We start from the raw sequence: 22,085 nt of genomic DNA, 5'->3' as shown, positions 1-22,085 counted from the left end.
AGCCATAGTATGCTTAAAAATGTGAAGTAATACAGGCAAAATCGAACATGTTGAAACTGAAACTTAGAATATTCACTGAAAACACTAAAACTCCTTACAGATATGCTACGAAAAATTCAAAGACACCACTGAACCCATATTAGTGAGCCAAGCTCGCTAAAATTATTACTATGTTCCTAAAGTCATTATTAACAAAGTTTTAATATTTACTAGGGTAATCCCAAAAGTAAGGTCTCCTATTATTTTATAAGTACAGAACTCCGTTTGTGTGGCAGTTGGTCACACTGTTATGAAGAGTGCTTCACGCACTGTGTTGACTGAGGCGCTCAGTCTTGACTTGGCAGCCGTTGAGAATAGAGCTCCCGTTGGATGTTACCGCCAAGTGTGAATTGCGCACAGTTATTCGGAGTTTGAACGCAAAGGGCACTGCGCCGATTGAAATCCAGCGCCAATTGAGGAAGTGTATGGTGAGTCATGCATGGATGTCAAAAATGTTCGTAAGTGGTGTAGAGAGTTTGCAGCTGGTCGGACCGAAATTCACGATGAACAAAGGAGCGGGAGTCCGTCAGTTTCTGAGGAGACAGTGTTGAAGGTTGAGCAAAGCATGTGTGAAGATCGGCGGATTACCCTGGTTGATCTCTGCACGTTGGTTACTGAGGTTTCTCGAATCACCGCTCACAGAATTTTAACGGAAACATTGAACTACCAGAAGGTGTGCGCACACATGCTGCCTGAGGACCACATGCGGCAACGAGTTGATGCTTCCCGCACATTTCTTCACCGCCTTGCAGCCAAACAGGACAACTTTCTGGACTCAATTTTCACGGGTGACGAAACCTAGGCATATCACTTTACACCTGAGACCAAGCAACAATCATGCCAGTGGCGGCATCTTTCTTCGCCAAAGCTGCGGAAATTCAAACAAACACAGTCTGCTGGTAAAGTCATGACAACCGTTTTTTGGGATCGGAAAGGGGTATTGTTGGTCGACTTTATGCCCACTGGGACCACAATTAACACTGACAGGTACTGTGAGACTCTGAAGAAACTCAAACGGCCAATTCAGAACCGGAGAAGAGAAATATTGAGCAAGGGCATACACATTCTACATGACAACGCTAGCCCACACATTGCTCGGCAAACTGTTGCTCTCCTGCAAAAGTTTTAGTGGAACGTAATCACCCACCCACCCTATAGTCCTGATTTGGTGCCCTGTGACTATCACCTGTTCCCTAGGTTAATAGAACATTTGGTCGGAAAGCGATTCAGCTCCGACGATGAGGTAAAAGAAGAGGTTCATAACTTTCTGAACAACATGGCGGCGAGCTGGTATGACATGGGCATACAAAAACTGCCACAGCGTCTACAAAAATGCATAGACAGAAATGGTGACTATGTCAAAAAATAGCTAAATGTTCAAGCTGTAAACTGATGTAAGTCATTGTAGAAATAAACAGGTCTATGTACTTATAAAAAAAGTAGGAGACCTTACTTTTGGGATTACCCTCGTATATTAAAAATGGTTTATGAAATCTATAACATATGTTATAGGCATGGAACATATACTTATGGCAAGCAGTTGGATAGGTTTTGATGCCAGATAGAGAATGACTGCATTTTTATTATTGTTATATAAATACAAACATTATCATAAATAATTTACCGAATAATGTCAAAACAAAGATTTATACACATGACACAAATAATTAGCATCAGTATGAGTAATTTATCCCATTATACTAATGTTGTTTATTAAGAATTTTGGTAACATAATATTTGTAATGTTGTAATTTGAATAACATACAACAGCAGCACCAAGCTGTATAAAGTCGTCCACTTGACCAGGTTCCTTCAGCTTCATTTCTGGTATACGACATTTAAATAAAGCCAGTTATTTAGCAATGTGTAAAATTGTATAATGCAATATAAGACTGCCTATCACTGAAAAGCGTATGTAACATATGTTTGAAATGTATAAATGTTGTAATACACGTAATCTTAAAAAACAGCGATCAAGTTTTAAGTTGATACACTGAGTCAGACAGTGTCACATGACCAAGTTTTTAAATAGGCAGGTAAAGTGAGGTTCATGGTTTCTTGGTTGGTTAGGTGGGTTTGGTAAGGCTCGCAAGCCTAGAGACCTATGACATATTAATTTTCTGTGACTGGGTGCTAGTAGGCATAGACCCATAGTAGGCCTAACAGTGACTGAACGTTCCAGCAGGGGTGAATTATGCTATTTTATAAGGAACTATGTGCACTTGATAAACTTTAGAATTTTTATGAAGTTTACGTGATTTGTTGTATGGCGCCATGCCTTTAGTTTCCATTCGTTACTGCCAGTGGACAGACTGCAACATCACTCATTTTTATTTGTCTTTCTATATAGTGTTTATAACAACCTGTGTGAGGCCACCATTCGAAAAAAATCTATATATGATTTAAATAAACAGTCAGTAACAATCCCTCAATTTGATCCACATTATTATCCTATGGGATCATATTCTTAACATTTTTACTTTAATATTCTCAGTGTATTTATTAATTTGTTTGTTTAATTCATTGTTATTGCTACACTAAGGTAATGTGCCTCATGATGGATCCTTGCTTCTATAATTGCTTGAAGTAACAGCACAGGACCGAATCCCTTGTTTCGATGAGCCATATACAATAGTAAGGTTGTGAGCTTGCCCTCTGGTGGTTAGATGGCAATAAGTTGCTGCTGACTGGTGATCAATTTCCCATCATTAAATAGCTACTGGCTCCCCAGCAGAGTTGCAGTTCCACGCTTCTACACCCATACTTCATAAAATTTTGGGATGCTTGGTATTACCATCACTACTGTAGCTACTGAAACAAATGCATTGGTTATAGTAATATCAAAAAGTCTCTTTCCCTCCATTACTTACACCTGCATCTCCCATCCAGAAAGCTATTGCACTTAATATTCAACATATATCAACCATAAAAAGTTTTTACGATAAACTGAAATTTGCTCTTACGTTATTCTCTCTCATAATCGCCATCATTTGTTAGCACACTATAACCCTTCCATGAACTATTCAGCAGTATTTATTTGTTCTGTTATTGTAAAGACCACTATTTATACTAAAAATAGTTCATTCCTCTCTGTGCCCCCCTGTTTTCATGTGTTGATAAATTCCCCAATATATATATATATATATATATATATATATATAACAACATTCGGAAAAAATCATGCTATTTTCATGTGTATCATTAGTGGTCCTGAGAAACTGAATAGTTATAACAATTGCTTTATGCTTTTGTTCAGATGATCAGTGTAGGATGTCCCCATTGGTCTCAATTCTATTTTTATGGGGAAGGAAAAATAACTTCACACTGGATAAATGTCAATCTATAGTGACAACAAATTACATTGGCCCTATATATAATTAACTACCAACAAGCAGTCTGAAGAAAGATGATACATTATTCCTTTAAAATATCACAACCTATTTTTCAAACACATTAACTATCCTGTAAGGTCTACTGACATCTGTTTTCATTCAGAATGCCCCCTGTCAGCTCTTCCTCCTAGTTTCTTCATTGTTTTCTATTTTATTCATTGCTGATTCAGCCGATCCATTTTTTCCTATTTTCCACCAGTCATTTTTGGATAAATTTATGATACAAAAGAAGGCGAACATCCGTAAGCAGAAGTGCAGTAACAAACATTTTAGTTGAGGGAAGGGAAGTGGTCTGGTTCCAAATCCTAAACGTGAATTTACCAAGAATAGATCTTCAACGAGGAAAAATTTACAACTGTTCACATGGACATATACATTTGTATCATAATTAACACTCAAAACTTGATAATAATGAAAACATAACAGAATAGAAGCAGAAACATTCCAATAAACATGATTCCGCATATGAGCCACTTGCATGATATTGGAAATGTGTGGTTACGAGCTGCCATTGATTTAGTATGAAATATTGTCTACGTTGGTGCAAAAGTAAAATCTTTGATTAAGTCTTCATCTAATTGGGCTTGAGCTTCACCCATGGCCTACTTAACAAGAAATATAATAGCGCTTATTACATCAGCACGTTACATGGAGTTAAATTTAAATTCAGTTACTATAGATGGAGAGTTCATCGAGAGGTTTATGTTTCAAATATATCTGTATCAAATATTACAATAAGAAATACTCGAGTCGGTGGCAGCTTTTAACCACATGTTGGCAGTTTGTTTCGTGATTCATGTTTATTGGAACATTTTTCCTCCGGTTATGGTATACTTTCTCTCCTCTCAATTTTCCATGTTAATTGTGATACACGATTTACATATTTTTGTATTAGTAGTTGTGAATAATTATGTTATGGTATATTTTCAACTCGTCAGTTTTCGCTATTAATTGTGATATACCCTGCAGATACTTACCATATCTCTAAAACGCCAACACCAAACTCAAATGCTGGAGCAGTTCGACGACTCGTAATAGACGAATGACTGAAGAAGGAAATCGGTTCTTTCAGTGGGAGTTACGGCTTATGTGTTTTAAAAATGCGCGCCACTAGGAGCCAACAGAGCGACTGCAACGCTCATGCTTATACCGATTTAAGGCGAACCCTAATCAGCGGTAGAAACAGTCGGCTACTATTATACCGTACCAGTGTCCAGCACCGAGGCAACCAGTAAACAAATTTATTACCAAGGAACTTAGGTACTGGCAGCTCTGGACTTCCGTGACCACAACATTGTTAATGAGAAGCTTCTGTTTCGACGCTACAATTACCAGTCGGCATACATATGAATCACGATCGTCGGCGGAAATTTAACCAATAAGTGGCTGCAGTGTTGGTGGCGCAATACATCAAAGTTGCCATCATATGGTGAGTTTGGATATGTGCCATGTCACAAGATTTAAATTTTAGAGGTGACACAGATGACGTATTATATCGTTATGACAGGAATAAAATACAAAAATGCTAATACCCAGAGAACTGATGGTTATGAATTAAATATATTTCACGGAAAGATTACTTACTTACTGGTACGTAAAAGGTAAGTATCCCAAGAAAACCTCTTTGTATTACTAATAGGCCGTGCGGTTAAAGGCGCTGCAGTCTGGAACCGCAAGACCGCTACGGTCGCAGGTTCGAATCCTGCCTCGGGCATGGATGTTTGTGATGTCCTTAGGTTAGTTAGGTTTAACTAGTTCTAAGTTCTAGGGGACTAATGACCTCAGCAGTTGAGTCCCATAGTGCTCAGAGCCATTTTATTACTAATATGATTACGGATGTGAAACATTTTTTTAAAAGTTGATTATCTGAAATTGAGTCCTTATACAATGGAATGTGGTATGCATCCAATAAAGTGATCCGTGAGTTATACAGTCAAAGAGGGCCTTTGATTAATATATTTCAAAAGTGAAAAGGCGGAAACGAATTTAAGATTACATTTAATTTCAATCTCATCTGCAATACAGCAAGGTAACAAAATAATGGAGAGGTTACTGGAAAGAAGATAGAGGGGAAAAGAGAAGCAGTATGGCTTTCGACACGGTTGATCAACAATGGACCACTTTAGTACGTTGAAGGAAAGGCATAGGGAGCACCGGATATTGGAAAGACTTGATGATGACATTTCTTGACTTATAGAAGACTTACAGTAGTGACAAACAGTCGCAGTTCGTTAGGTGTAAAACCAATTTCCGTCGTACGCCTACAGTCACAATTTATGATGCGCCTCTAAGTAACAGATACGAAATTCTGACGCCATTTACAATGATTTCAAACGTTATTAACAACGGAATTACAACAGTGGAGCTAAATATTAAACACAAGAGGCACATAAAAGACACTCGCAAGTCACGAAATGCAGCTACTAGACCGTCAATTATTCCACCTAAAGTAAGCCAGACGAAAGTAATTATTAGCGACAAGGCAACTCTGTGTAAAGAACAGAACAGTGATACATGTGTGTATTTTGACAGTTTTCGAGGAGGAATTACAAAAAATTTACGGAGGGATCAAAGTGTAAAGGTAAATTCAAATTTGACGAAAGATTACTGCCACGTCAAAAGATTCTCCTTTGTAGTTCAGTGGTGGCATTCACACATGCCGTCAACGAAATGTAATCGACACGTCACTTCACATCAGCATCAGGTCAATGTTTCTCGGGAAGAATGTTTCGACAGACCATAACGCAGTCTACTTGCCGAGCAACTATGCGAACTAAAACGATGTAGTCCCCACTAACTGCTATTGCGAAAAGGTCTTAATATGTACTGGAAGACACTACGAAGCTAAATTATTTTATTTAGCACACTGAAGGAATCCATTACAAAATAAACATTAAATATTTTGTTCAATGTGATTTATTCGCTATTTTTCCAGCGGAGTAGCGAAAACAAAAACCGGGAATAAAATTGATGCGGCATGCGGAAGTTTAAATAATATATGTAATAAATTAACAATGAACATCAGGTAGCAGAAATATATGTAAACATAGTTCAACCACATACAGCAGCCCATCTGCACATACCACAGACAAACCATCAGCTTCTGTCGAGGTGATATTGGACGCCTATATTTTGAAACCCCCTTCACGATTTTTATTTGTACTTTGCTTAACAGGTAAGAAAATGTTGTTTAGACAGTCTGAAATATTTATAGAACGATGACTCCTCCTCTTCCAACTCCTTGTAAGGAGTGTGGAACTCTCCTTCACAGTCTCGATTGTTGAACATTTTTCTAATCCAGACTCTTTTTTGCTCTCTGTTTCTCATCATCAAGTTCAACAGTAATCATTGGAAACTGCTTTAAACTAAGTTTCGGCATTTTATGACGATCTACCATGGACTACGAAAAAGCTCTCTGGTGACTGTTTTATGAATCAGCTGTAACGTCACAACGTTCTTTTGGTGTTGATGTGCCATGTAGCGTAAATGCTCAGGAGTTCCTCTGAATGTCGATGTTCAAAAACTTGATGGTGACGTTTCATCAAGTGTGAATCCATGTTAAACGTCACTAGTTTCGTCAAACCAAGTTTATGTGTGTGTGAAATCGTAAGAATGGCTACAATAACGAACAATGCATGGCGTTGATAGAGGGGGCCAACGACGTGTATAAAAATGAACTGAAAGAAACCAAAGATGTTTAAAAAACATTAAACTTTGTACAAGCAAACAAAGATTTTTTGGAACTCCACACACATTCAACCTCCTAAATATTTGCTATGTGAATAAAGAGATTGAGAAAGCTGACAGACGGTACTATAAAATCTGCGAAGCCTACCAGAACACATTCTTTCTCGACATAGATTATATGGACTGATAACTCTTTACCAGACGTGGTATGTATCTTAATGGGAAAGGGTAAACATTCATTTGTAAAAAAATTGTAGAAATTCTGTGGAATGTGAATACCTTGATGTGTCCCATCTGACAGGGACAGCAGAAGCATCAGTATCACAAGTATCATGACACATCAATAAACAACAGAACCAACAGGACGAGCAGCTAAAACAGCATCACCACATAGTAAAAGCAACAGCTTATTCTGCACACAACAGGAAAGGGGATCAATGTTTTCTATGGTGTGTCATATGAGAGAAAAACAGTCCAAGAAGAAATGAGGCATCTCCCTTGTCTATACAAAACGAGACCCAAGTAGCTAAAGCAGAACAATCAATATGTGTATTGGCACTGAGAGAGGCTGCTTTTGCACCAAACAAATATTTGAACGCAAATGTTAACAACGCCCAAACTTGTATTGCTTGTATTCCATGAATATATTTCCTGCTATATCAAATAGTGTAATAGTGAACAGAGGACATTCCCTTTGATTCATTTAAACATATAACACCAATACCGATATTTATGAAGTAAATTACACTTGCTGCAGGCTTTCATGGATGAACATAATCCACATGTACTGGCAATAACAGCACACAACCTAAAGCAGGACGAAAGAATATATTTTAAATTTCTGATCCGTAATAAGCAGTGACTGTAGACAGCATTAGAAAGGGTATGGGGTAGCTCTTTATGTTAAGTAACATACTAAAGTCAAAAAGAATGAAGAGTATGGAACTGCAGAGTAGGGTTACTAGAATTAACTGACAATGTGACACATTGTGAAGCCTTCATGAACAGCACAATGAAACTAAACTGATGGGTGTCTGTCATCCACCAAATGAAGAACTGAATAATTTCTTCAAAAGCCTCAATAAGGTCACTGGGTAAGTTGGACCCAATTGCCTCACAGTACTGAGTCATTTAGATATTGATGCTAATTCTTGTAATATTAGTCATTTAAAATTATCAGATTAATTGAATTCATGTAAACTTGTAAATGTGGTAAATTCAGACATCAGAATAACATGCAGTAGCAAATAAGATGGTGATACTATTATGTTCAGTAATACAGAATTCAACTTCTCTGATCATTATTGCCAGAAAATTGATTACTTAAATGTAGGTCCTCCAAAAATTGGAAAAATAACTCAGGAGAATTGAAACCTAACCATTACAACGTAATCACAGTGAAAATACAATAGCTCATCAGAACTGGATCAGTGGCTACCAGTTAGAAGGATCAAATAATAAAATAACTGAATGAATTTTATTCAGTTCCGTTAAGACATTTTGACTCATTTTGTCCAATTAAGACAAAAATAATTTCCAATCAATGGGAAAAAAGAGTTAAGTAAAAACTACCGCTTAGACAGCACATCCGTGACCTCTATGTACTGTACAGATTATCTGCACTGTACGTTTTCAAAGGCAAATATACTAAATTTTAGTACCTGTGTTGTCCTAATGTACTATTCAATGTCCTTCAGATATGCATGCATGCTGTATGAAATACAAAAATTATATTTGCATTTGCATATATAGATTAACTTTGGCTGCATTATGCATTGGTGACAATGAATACTTTCATATCATATTACGATTTGTAAACTTTGGCCGCATTATGCAATGGTGGCAATAAAAAATTTTCATTGTCATTCATATTTACATTTTTGAATGTGCCTAAACTTTGGCTGCACTATGCTCTGGTGACCATGACAATGCGAATATGATTCTCAAATATAAAGAATATGTCAGTGCTAAGCAAAGTTTCAATTCAGAACTTCCAAATCTTAGGAAACAAGTCCACAGTCAATCAATAGCTTCGTCAGCAAATGTAAGTCATGCCTTTTATAAGCTAATTAACAGATACTTAAAACATTTATGAACACGAAAGGGGAAGCAATAAATATCAGATATGATCTACTGACGCAACACTAAAACACTGTTTGTAACATACATAACGACCATTTTCCTACCCTGACTGGCACCACAGTTTCAGACACAGATCCACTCAACAACCCAATACACTGTTACACAACAGATAAGAGATTTGAATTTTAGGCAGTAAAACAACAAGAGATAAGCAAAATAATTCTACACCTAAAAAAACAAATACTCAGGTGGTAGCAGTTATCTTTCCAATACAGCAATTATAAAATAGACAAATGTGGTTACATCTATGGAATTATTGTCTGTCGGGTGACAGGGAATGTCTCTCTCAGTTATGGAGTCAAAGCAGTTAGCTGCATATACATTTTATTTATGAAGCACAGTTCAATACCATGTCCACAATGTATCATAGCTCACAGTGATATCCGTGATGTAACAAATTGTTCTACCTCTTCTTCGCAATCAGATGAAACGTGTTCATGTAAAAACGTTGTTTAGGCAGTTGACATCTAGAGAATTTCCACTGTGCGCACTTTGTGTTGATACATGTACAGAGATGATGAAAGAACTGTGGGCACAGGACATCGGCAGGGTGCGAGGGTGATCGAGCGCCTCCATCTGCTATGAAGGGGCCACTTATGCTTTGGAGTCACGATTTGGCAGCATTTTGGAAGGTCGAGAGAAAGAGGCACTGCCTACAAAGTCAATTCCCTGAAACTGTTGGGCAAAGCACAAGAGAAATGTCACTCTCTCTTCGAAAATTTTGCTCTAGTTAATACGAGATCTGCTCACTCAATGTATATGAATATTACATAAAAGCAAAAAACAGAATATTTCTTTAAAAGACAGCTACATCATTTCGTGGCTCATCATTTCGTGGCTCTCTTACAGCCCTTGACCTACTGCAGACAGTGAAGAAGTTCCACATTACGAGTTGTGGTACTGCATAGCAAGTTCACGGCTCCAAGAAACTGCAAGAAGGTGACCGTTGCCCGCGTCCTACGTGAGCGACAGAAGCAAGCGACAGCAAGCAACTTCTGGATACACGACACTCCAGCGACAATCAGCAGCATCGGGCGAAAAGCTTGGGTGGTCTGCATGTGAGCGACCATGTCGCGCTACAAGATAGCTGCTTAAGATCCAACCAGCTGTTTCTATAAAACGGCGTCCCTAACCTGTGGAATACTGTAGCTGGAGAGTCAGGCTACATAATTAGGTTTAGTTAAGAAAACAAAGTGGAAACGAATGCTGTGCATGAAATTTACAAAGGGAGGAAACTCCACAGACAATTTCATAAATATCATCAACTACGAAAATCACCAGACAAATTCTTCGAATACAATTGAATGAGCAGAGGAGCATTCGACTATCTCATCAATAAATTAAATACGAATGTTTTTTTGCATGAGCAAGAACTATTAACAGCGAATAAATGCGAAGGAATGACTACTACATGACTAACTACGCCAAAAACAATCATAAGTAGACAAAATTATCCCAAATAACAGAGGTTAGGTGTGGTGTAGGGGTAGCGAAAAGGTCCTGGGTTCGATCCCAGGACCGTCATAAATTTTTACTGGCTCAGTTACGATTCTGTGTACTAAGTTTTATGTATACTGTTTACACTGTATCGCAATATATATTTGAGGTCTTGGCAAAGAACTTGATCTTGACACATATCCCAGTATATAAGGTCGTACCCAGGATTTGAACTGGGGGGGGGGGGGCAGTTCATACTAGTCTCAGGAAACAAGGACTCGAGACAACATACAGCACTTCTTATTAAATAAAACAGTAAACTAGTGAAAAACTGCTTTCAATAAACATTTTAAATATAAGAATGCACTTGTTTAATAATACATCTTCTGGGGGGGGGAGCTGCCCCCCCCCCCCCCGCCCCTCGCTGGATACGCCCATGCCAGTTTATCATACACATTTAATCCCTAATAAATTACAATGAACCATGAAATTTTACCGATATTTGATGTTGCGAGCGTAATTGATCAGCAGTCAGTGTTAAGGCCAAGCGTTTCAATTACTCTAAATAGTCTGTAAAAGTAAAGCTCACAAAATTTTTGAAGAGATAGTCAAACGTTTTGTGTAATGTTTGTCTAAAAGTATGAAATAAAAAATATTAGGGAAACATTTGGTGCATCTCATTTTCTGTTCATGATTTTGAGCATCATTGAAAGGCACGTAGAACGTTTCTCTGATCTACTTTTTTCTGTTACACAAATCATTTCATAAAATACTTGACTGACTTCTTTCATTTTTTAATTTCAAGTTTTATTTAGAAAGAATGATCTTACTGACTCCTCGTTTGCCTTCCTAACTTACTTGATTCGAAGGAAGCCTTTTTGACATTTAAATACTGCACCAATGTATCTTTTTAGGTGCAAAATAGCTAGGTCTTGAACAGATGAAATTTTTGACACTTCATTTACTTAGCTTGGCAGCAGCTTTTCGTGAAATATTTCGATTTTTCGTCAGCTTATTAATTAAGTTTTGGTTAATTACCCTGATTACTTTCAAGCACGCAAATATTTTCACGCCAAACTAGACCTCATGCTGGTCACTTTGATACCCCATTTACCTGTTTCTCTTCCTTTGGACAAAATCTCATGTTGTAAGTTATAGGGAGTCTTGTTTTCGCTCTGCTCACGCGTTTACAAAAACGTATCGTGTGTTAATCATATGATAAAATAGTCCTTCCTGCGTGCTGTCATTTTCAAAATTCGTCGTTTCGATATCTTGAACCTTTTATGAGATACGACGATTTTTACGACCACTTGATTCCCGAAGAGCAGGAAAGGTTCGGACGCGACGCGAGCGACCCGTATATGAAGACCAGTTTATCAAGAATGAAAAGAGATATCATTCCGGTCTAAACTTCAAATACAATTTAGATATATTTGTTACAATTACGTAATAATGTATGGCCTTAAATGAACTATACGGAATGTCTACACAATGTGATTTTACCTCTGCAAATTCTTAAAAATTTCGTGCAACCATGTACTCAATTTCGTGCAGCACAGTATGACGAATAACGAAACTAAATCCAGACCTTTATCGTTTAAAGATATCAAGCTATAGGTTACGGAAGAACCAATTTTTTTTCACCGAATAGTTTTCTTGAAATCGGATGTTAAGTAATTCGTAGCTGCCGTCGCGTCCGCTCCACTGCTTTGCCGAGAAGACACGTGGCTGTCGCTCTCTGTCGCGCGTGCTGCAGCGACAAGATTCAAACACGTTTGAATTCAAACGTCGCCAGTTGCAGCGGGAGACAGGCAGGGACACAGATGTCGCTCACATAGAACACCTCCGAACTACACCTGCGGTTGTGTTTTGACGCCTGAAGCTGTCGTGCGCTGTCGCTCGCTTCTGTCGCTCACGTAGGACACGGCCTAAGCCCAAAATAAGGTAAATGTGCTCATGAACATCAGGATGACAGATTATTAATGAAGCCATTGACAAACCATAACCAGAGCCCCTAACACTTCATTTTGGTCCCCAAGGTGAAGGATGCAGATAAGAGGCGCTGAAATAAGAGAACTTTTGCGATAATAAAGAGAATTTTCAAAAAATAGCGGATGAAAATACGACAGTGCCTAGAATAACCTAAAGCAAAAAATTAAGATAACATAGGAGAACACATGCTGAAGTTCACCTAACGTAATTACAATATCTAAGAAGAAGTAATTCTGAGATTTAGCAAAAACTAAATAGCTGTGAATTATCACATCAGAAGAAAGGAATGAAATTAATTGGCCTTAGAAACCTGGGCAGCAACAAGAAATAGTTGTGTTGAAATAACTGTTGACATGTGAGTAAAAAAATATTACGTCGACGAAGGACAAGATTTCATAGTGCTGATTTCGAGGCTACGACTGCAGTGGCGATCTTCGAGAGCGACTCTGGTGCAGACGACCAACGCAACAGCAACCTGGCTTCACTTAGCAGTGTGGCAACCAGTCAGCTGACTCCGGGAATGATTACACAACTGCCCATCGAGACACTGCTTCACTCATGCATGATCCATCAGCGTAGCACAGCAGAACAGCGTGCGGTGAGTCTGATTAGATGAGCTGTAAACGACGCCAAGCTAATTTTTTGTCTGTGAAGTGTCGTCCGTATATAATCTACTGATTTTTTTGTGTGGGTATCAAAACAGAATCATAGTATTTCAGGGTTCTTGATCGTATATAGTGTTGTTATTTCTGTATGCCGATCACTACTCGCAAAATGGATAACAGTACGCCAGAAATTTTGAAAAAACTAGAAGAGTTATCAAGCAGTAGTACATGGGAATATTGCCAATCTAACTTACAAGACAAAGTGCACTTGTTAGTGACTCTCGAGTAGAGATTCAGGATGTTTCGAATAGGATGGTACAGAATACGACCAACTCGTTCCATGTACTACCCCAAAGCATTTGGGTGTTAGTGACTGACTTATAACATCACTGCATTGGGAATTACCTATATAAGAAATTTCAATGAAACAGGTCTGTGTAGGTTAGAAACATTGTTACCCTGTTACGTGGTTTACTGTGTTACATTGCAGGTGAGTGGAAGCGTGGAGGCGTGTTTGTAGAAAATTTCAATGAAACAGGTCTGTGTAGGTTAGAAACATTGTTACCCTGTTACGTGGTTTACTGTGTTACATTGCAGGTGAGTGAAAGCGTGGGGGCGTGTTTGTAGACTTGAAATGGTACTGGGGTGTGAGTAGCACTGTTATAAATAGCTGATAGCTTGTGCTTCTGGTTTAGACTTGCTTATACTAGTCACTGCCTGTAGGGTAACTAACATGCTTCATCAAAGCAAATTCTGGAAACGTTCTATGTGTCCTGTTAGAGTGTTCGAATATGAGAGTTCAGAATGCATTGAGCACCTTCTGTACACTGCACAAAAGCATTTAATTGTTGCAGATGATACCCATAGATTTTTTCAGCATTTTGTAAGATTCACCCAATTGAGATTCAGTTCTAGTGACGTGTATGACACTAGCTCTCATGTCTATAATGTGGCTACATCGTCAAGAGACGGAAGATATCTCCATCAGCCTCTTTCACTAGTATGGAGTGTAACACTAGATACGGTACCTCTATACGCATTAGGAGATTTGTGACGTTTGTCCCCTATTTTACCCTTGTTCAAGTCTGTCAGTTCTGATATTATGAGTTATTAACGACAGCAGATGAACTGACAATTCAAATGGTTCAAATGACTCTGAGCACTATGGGACTTAACATATGAGGTCATCAGTCCCCTAGAATTTAGAACTATTTAAACCTAACTAACCTAAGGACATCACACACATCGGTGCCCGAGGCAGGATTCGAACCTGCGACCGTAGCGGTCGCGCGGTTCCAGACTGAAGCGCTTAGATCCGCTCGGCCAAACCGACAGGCCAACTGACAATTGCAGGATAAAATTATGCCTTACTGGTGATCTAAAACTGTAATTCTGAAAAAAAGGTCGACTATGGTCAACTTTTACAACATACTGAATTCTATTAGTGAAGTGTTTCTCGAGTAGAGTTTCAGGGTGTTTCGAACAGGATGGTACAGAATACGTCCAACTCTTTCCATGTACTACACAAAATCATTTGGGTGTTGTATATCACACCCGAAGATTTCTTTTGGTCTTATGTAAGATTTAACAGCTTAAGATTCAATTCTGCTGGTGTGTATGACAACGGCTCTAGCATCTATAATGACAGAAGACGTCTCCATCCACCTCTTTCACCAGTATGGGATGACTTAGCTTTCTGGCATAATGCGTCGCTGCTCGCTCGGGAGGGATGACTGAAGTGTTGTGTGACCTGCAGACCAATGCAGTATTGATTTTACTTTAACATATCGATCTAATGACTGGTGGAAGGTATTAAATCGACATCATCGGCACTTTCACAGCCAGATGACTGTACCATAAAAAATCTTCAGCATATGTCAGATGCCCTAGGTACAGCGTAAAACATTTATAGTTTTGGTGAGATTCTGCCAGCCCTATGCACTCGTTTCTCCAGCCATTTATTTGGCACTTATTGTGTGCAGGAGAGAGGGATGGTGGTGATCTAGTGCTCTGTTACTGCGTTACTGCAGCATACTGTAAGTTATGACATCAAATGTTGCTATCCCACACACGTCCATTTCTGCCAAGAAGGAGCTTCTCTACAGCTTTCGTGGAATGTAATTACAGTGCGCTTTTCGGTCGTTGTATGGCGCGAAAATTCCGACGTTTGCCTCTGACTTGTGCACTAGAGGAGGGGTCATAGCCGACAATGTTCATCACTCCAAGCTATCATACACACATGCGGAAACAATTTTGGCCATGATGCTGGACTCTGCGGCCGTTGGCGTGCGTGACGCACCGATCTTGACCCACATGTTTGTTTACATAAATGCATGCTCCTACCCTGTTCTATCCTACAACATAATGGCTCATGGTCGTAGGTCTCATGATTACTCCTAGAACAGTCGACATCTAACATCGTAGTGTCATTACACTATATGTGAAAACATATCAAACCATCAAGTAACGACACTGTAGCTGTGGCAAAATGGTTGTATCTCAATATGAGTCATGATTTCTCCTGTATGCAAGATTCTTATGTGAGAAGTGATTTGTTTTGATGCTGGACTAAAGTTTGTGACCACAATGAGTGGAACTTACATGTTGAATGTATGCCCGGTGTTGGGAACAGATTTCATACATTGTAATGTTAACAGTGTTGTATTCTAGACGACTAGTGTAGGATCTTACAAGGAACCCATTGAGTGTGACGTCGCAAAAGGCAAACGATGTTTAGGCATTTCATGCCCCACATACTGTCTACATCATCAATGTTGGCTGCTAATCGCAACAGGGTGATTGACTGGAGGTATCCGATGATGAGCACAGCATGAGGCTACAGAGCATAGTTGATCTGCTTAGTCAACGAGTAACTCACAACTGTTGTAGTGGTACTGATATGAAACAGGGCAATGGCAACCATAAACAAAGCAAACAATGTATTATATCTACTATGACAGCTGCCAAAGTTGACATTTCGTCAGAAGGGAACCCAAGAAATTTAGCAAAATGAGAAAGGAATGGCATATGAAATGTCAGCGTTTCTGCAAGATGAGTCAGCAGAACGCATGATATCATATACGATCGACTGTGTAGACAATGCACATGAGGAGTACAATGATGATTTATTTATTTATTTGTTTTGATCCTCTGAATCATACATTGTACAGATATGCACATCATTATATAGGACAGGTCATTTGATACATATTAGGCGTTTATAGGGAGAGGTACATGTCTATGAATCTATAAAATGATTACATTTTTATATTACATGCGTAATGTATTTAGGTCTTATATTTATTCTGTACTAGAATTTAGCATTTATACCAATAAAACTTACATTCAGTTATGTTACATAAGGTCAATAGTTTGTGATCCATTATCTGATGTTTTTGTTGAGCAGTTCGTTATAGCAGGTTGTTTTCAAGGAATTCCTGTATGCTGTAGAGGCAGTGTTTAATTAGGAGTGGCCATAGTTTTACTTTAAAATCCTTCACTTGTGTAATGTTCTTCACTACTATTGGGAGATGATTGTAGAGTTTTATTCCTATATATTTGACACCTTTACTGTATAGTTTTATTGAATTGGGAATTACTCGTAGAGAGTTTTCTGACCTTGTATCATGTTGGTGCCAGTTTGAGTTTATATCTAAGTTGCTAATATTTTTCTTGGTGAAACATAGTAGGTCCAGTATGTACTGACATGGGAGGGGTAATACGTTCAGATTCTGGAACAGTGGTTTACAAGATTCTTTCTGCTGTTTGAATAATATCATTCTAACTACTTTTTTTGCAGTTTAAACAGCCGCACTGTTTCTGCACTGTGGCCCCAAAAGATAGTTCCATAGCATAATATAGATTGAAAAGGAGCACAGTACATTGATGTGAGGGTGCTGGTATTAACAACATTCCTTATTTGTCTAATCACGAAACATACTTTACTCAATTTGGTGCAGGTTATATCAATATGACTTTTCCATGAAAGTGTGTCAGTAATGGTAACCCCCAAAAATTTGGTTTCCTTTACATAGTTGATTTTATCATCACTCAGTGATATATTTGGTACTGGTGGGTTTTTATTTTGGACTGTGTGGAAAGTAATACCAGCTGTCTTTTATATATTTAGGAGTAATCTGTTTGAATTAAGCCATGAGTTTAGTTGTGCTATGCTCCTGTTTATTACATCTTGAAGATGTTCATTTGAGTTGAATATCATAATTGTGGTATCATCAGCAAAGAGGAAGGTTCTGTTATTGCGTAAATTTAAGGGGAGGTCATTTATATAAAGTAAGAATAATAAGGGTCCCAACACTGAGCGTTGGGGAACTCCATGTTCTGTGATTTGGGTAGATGACAGTGCAGTATTAGCAATTCCTGGTCGATTGGTTACATTCATTTTGACATATTGGTTTCTGTCTTCGAGGTTGCTTTTAAACCAGTCATGGCCAGTGCCCCTTATTCCATAGGAATAAATTTTTTGGAGCAGTATATTGTGATTGACCATATCAATGATGTTACATGCTCAAAGAGTGAAACTGATACTGAAACAGGTGTCTAGCCATGTAGTTCATCATCTTTGTCAGACAGCGAGCCACAAACCCAGTCTCCAGTGAAACATACGAAAAGACGTTGTCCAAGGAGTGAGTACTGAACATAATTACGTACATGGAAGATCATTTGCGCGTTTTAGGCATGCTCGATACAACTTACAGGATGTGCATGATGGTGACCTACTACGTTATGCACATCAAATTGCGCGTGCTTTCAAGGGAAGCTGTGGATGGTTGCATAGCTTCAAACAATGCTACGGAACTGGAAGACGTGAAATTCCAAACAAAGCATCAACTTGACGATGCACAGCAAACTGCGGAAACGGCTCTAAAATTTGAAGAGGACACAGACAAACTTATTGCATCTTTCAGTAAGAGATTTGTTTTCCACTTGACCAATCGGGATTTAAAGCGGAAATGCATATAAAAGGAACCCTGGAAAATAGGTGTACCAACGGCGTTGTATGAAGATTAACTAACGTCAGTACCTTAACGCATTTGTATACAATTATGCCGACTGCTAATTGCATGGTAAACTGGCTGGATGGTTATTTATTGTGCCACAAAAACTTGGCAGTGTTCTGCCCCGTATGATTCTTTCTCGTGTGAGTGATCTTGCAAGGGCAGTAACAAGCAAAATAGGGAAAATAGACGTAAGAGAACTAAAACTGTGGGATAAGCACTGCTTTTGGTCAATAGCTGATCAAAATACTTTCTTTTGATTGGGTTCTGGTCTGCATATAAAAATTTAGAGCACAGTATCCCTCCTGAAAAGTGTATGACATTGCATTTCATACTAGCAGGAGCCTCTGGACAAATTCAGCCTGTGGAGGTTTGTTTTTTCCGTAGCTATAAAACAAAACTCTGCAGCTACACCTTAAAGGATAGCCAGTTTTACGATAAGCTACACGACAGACTGTTTCACATTTCGTTTCATGCAATCACGTTCTTTCAGTTCTCCATCACCTCTTTACACCAATATTATTCTATACGAATTCTTTAAGAGTGGATACCTAGCTGATTGTTCTACACTCCTGGAAATGGAAAAAAGAACACATTGACACCGGTGTGTCAGACCCACCATACTTGCTCCGGACACTGCGAGAGGGCTGTACAAGCAATGATCACACGCACGGTACAGCGGACACACCAGGAACCGCGGTGTTGGCCGTCGAATGGCGCTAGCTGCGCAGCATTTGTGCACCGCCGCCGTCAGTGTCAGCCAGATTGCCGTGGCATACGGAGCTCCATCGCAGTCTTTAACACTGGTAGCATGCCGCGACAGCGTGGACGTGAACCGTATGTGCAGTTGACGGACTTTGAGCGAGGGCGTATAGTGGACATGCGGGAGGCCGGGTGGACGTACCGCCGAATTGCTCAACACGTGGGGCGTGAGGTCTCCACAGTACATCGATGTTGTCGCCAGTGGTCGGCGGAAGGTGCACGTGCCCGTCGACCTGGGACCGGACCGCAGCGACGCACGGATGCACGCCAAGACTGTAGGATCCTACGCAGTGCCGTAGGGGACCGCACCGCCACTTCCCAGCAAATTAGGGACACTGTTGCTCCTGGGGTATCGGCGAGGACCATTCGCAACCGTCTCCATGAAGCTGGGCTACGGTCCCGCACACCGTTAGGCCGTCTTCCGCTCACGCCCCAACATCGTGCAGCCCGCCTCCAGTGGTGTCGCGACAGGCGTGAATGGAGGGACGAATGGAGACGTGTCGTCTTCAGCGATGAGAGTCGCTTCTGCCTTGGTGCCAATGATGGTCGTATGCGTGTTTGGCGCCGTGCAGGTGAGCGCCACAATCAGGACTGCATACGACCGAGGCACACAGGGCCAACACCCGGCATCATGGTGTGGGGAGCGATCTCCTACACTGGCCGTACACCACTGGTGATCGTCGAGGGGACACTGAATAGTGCACGGTACATCCAAACCGTCATCGAACCCATCGTTCTACCATTCCTAGACCGGCAAGGGAACTTGCTGTTCCAACAGGACAATGCACGTCCGCATGTATCCCGTGGCACCCAACGTGCTCTAGAAGGTGTAAGTCAACTACCCTGGCCAGCAAGATCTCCGGATCTGTCCCCCATTGAGCATGTTTGGGACTGGATGAAGCGTCGTCTCACGCGGTCTGCACGTCCAGCACGAACGCTGGTCCAACTGAGGCGCCAGGTGGAAATGGCATGGCAAGCCGTTCCACAGGACTACATCCAGCATCTCTACGATCGTCTCCATGGGAGAATAGCAGCCTGCATTGCTGCGAAAGGTGGATATACACTGTACTAGTGCCGACATTGTGCATGCTCTGTTGCCTATGTGCCTGTGGTTCTGTCAGTGTGATCATGTGATGTTTCTGACCCCAGGAATGTGTCAATAAAGTTTCCCCTTCCTGGGACAATGAATTCACGGTGTTCTTATTTCAATTTCCAGGAGTGTACATGTTTGTAACCCCCAAGGAGTTCAACTTCGATCTTAATGGTGCAAACTTTTGTGATCACAGTGGCGTGTCATTCTTCATTTAGTGTTCATGGTGCCAGTTAATGATTTGTTTTGAACATTTCTCGAATGTCGACTATGTCCATTTTGTGAAGTGTAATACATACATCCGATAGATGGTTGATCTCTACTCCTCCCAGACAATCATTTTCTGTCACCCTCCTGATGCACATGGTGAGTCATTAGCAACTAATATTTTGCCAGTCATAACTGTTAACGCAAAACTTTCAAATGATCCTTACTAAATAGTGCATTTTCGACCTCACACTCAAAGGGTTCCTTCTTAGGGGAGGGTGCCTATAGTAGAAGGAGATGGAAGACTTAGATTTCTTGGAAACGTTAACAAGCTGTTAGATGACTAGCACCAGTATTCTCTGAAAATGTGTGTGGAACTCTCCATTTTCTAGTAGATGTTTAGTTTTCGATTAACAGAGTCGTATGAGATGGTAATCTGCAGATACGAATCCTTTAACTGACTAACGAGGGAACAAATATTGAGACTTTCCGATCCACAGAGCGGCGCTTTCTAGCACAGCTCTTGTATGATGGAGATGTCTGCAGTGCTGTGGCCGGGGTGGGGGCTACGAACAGTCCAATGTCTGTGCAATAGGCAAATCAATGCCACAGGTATATTGTCATGTGTGTGCTTCAGGAAATGTCCTGTGCAAACGTCCATTTCTGTCAAGGAGTTCTCCTACAGCTTTCGTCGAATGCTAGTTACAGAACTGGACTGCGTTTATGGTGCTCATTTTGTTCGTTGGATGGTACGGAAGTATTTGACGTTTGCAAGTTTCTCATGCACCAGTGGATGGGGCATAGTTCGCAGTGTCCAAGTCAGCTCCACTACTGTGGTGAACCTGCGCGGTATGGATCTCAATGAGCAGATCTTAACTGCTCTTCGATTATGTAGTCAAAAATTTGTTGGAAAACAAAGTAAGCATTCCTAACTTCTGGTTGGGTTAAATACAGAAAATGCTGTGGTATGGCATCTGTCGCCACTGGTGGCTATTTTTCGTGCTGAAATGTCATGTAGAGGCAGGAATGGTCCACCATCAGGAAGATGAATGTGCATTTCTCGATTTCCTCGACACTTACATTGAGAGAGAGAGAGAGAGAGAGAGAGAAAGGGGGAGAGAGAGAGAGAGAGAGAGAGAGAGAGAGGGGGGAGTGGTTTGGTCTTCTTTGCTGTTCAACCTGGATATGGAGCTATGGGATAACGAATACGTGCCTCTGTCAAGTAACATATGTGTCGAATTGTGGTGAATCTGTGCGGATTGTACTTTGCAAAATAGATCGTTATGAGAATTTCAATCTGTGGCAGACATGTCCGAATCTACTCTTTGATTATGTTGTGAAGTATGTGTTGGAATATGAAATTAGCGTTCCTGTCTTGTGGTCAGTGTTAAATATAAAGTGTCCTGCGGCCTGATGACTGGTTTTCGTGTTGAAATGTGCTGTAGTCTGGTGTCTGGCACTGATTTTCACGTTGAAATGTCATGGATAAGAATGGAAAGTCGCTGTTCTGTTACATACGTTTACCATCGCAGACGCTCATTTACAGGGGATGATGCGAAACCGCCGTACTTTCCGACCTGTAATCGGAAATGAATTTCGTAAACAGTCGTTGTTATACACCTTTGGGAACATATAAGTGGTTTGTGTCAGACAGAATCGATGTTGTATTTGGTGTCCAACGTAGTAATTTCATCCTGTTAAAGTTTCTGCTCCAGTG

General features: G+C 40.0%; 1 protein-coding gene across 2 annotated transcripts in view; it reads right to left on the bottom strand.

The window, feature by feature from the left end:
• LOC126252104 (uncharacterized) overlaps nt 1-4,776 on the bottom strand; it is a 94,405-nt gene extending 89,629 nt beyond the window's left edge. For both annotated transcript variants that reach the window (XR_007545832.1, XM_049952967.1), the window contains exon 1: nt 4,409-4,776. Coding sequence is in view for 1 of the 2 variants with exons in the window: in XM_049952967.1 (XP_049808924.1) it covers nt 4,409-4,411 (3 nt within the window). In the remaining variant the exon portion in view is untranslated. The remainder of the gene's footprint in view (nt 1-4,408) is intronic.
• Between the last annotated feature and the right edge of the window lie 17,309 nt (nt 4,777-22,085).

The sequence above is a fragment of the Schistocerca nitens genome, chromosome 4 (assembly GCF_023898315.1).
Source record: "Schistocerca nitens isolate TAMUIC-IGC-003100 chromosome 4, iqSchNite1.1, whole genome shotgun sequence".
Lineage (NCBI taxonomy): Eukaryota > Metazoa > Arthropoda > Insecta > Orthoptera > Acrididae > Schistocerca > Schistocerca nitens.
The sequence above is the reverse complement of the archived record's forward strand: the minus strand, read 5'-3'. Positions and strand labels throughout refer to the sequence as shown.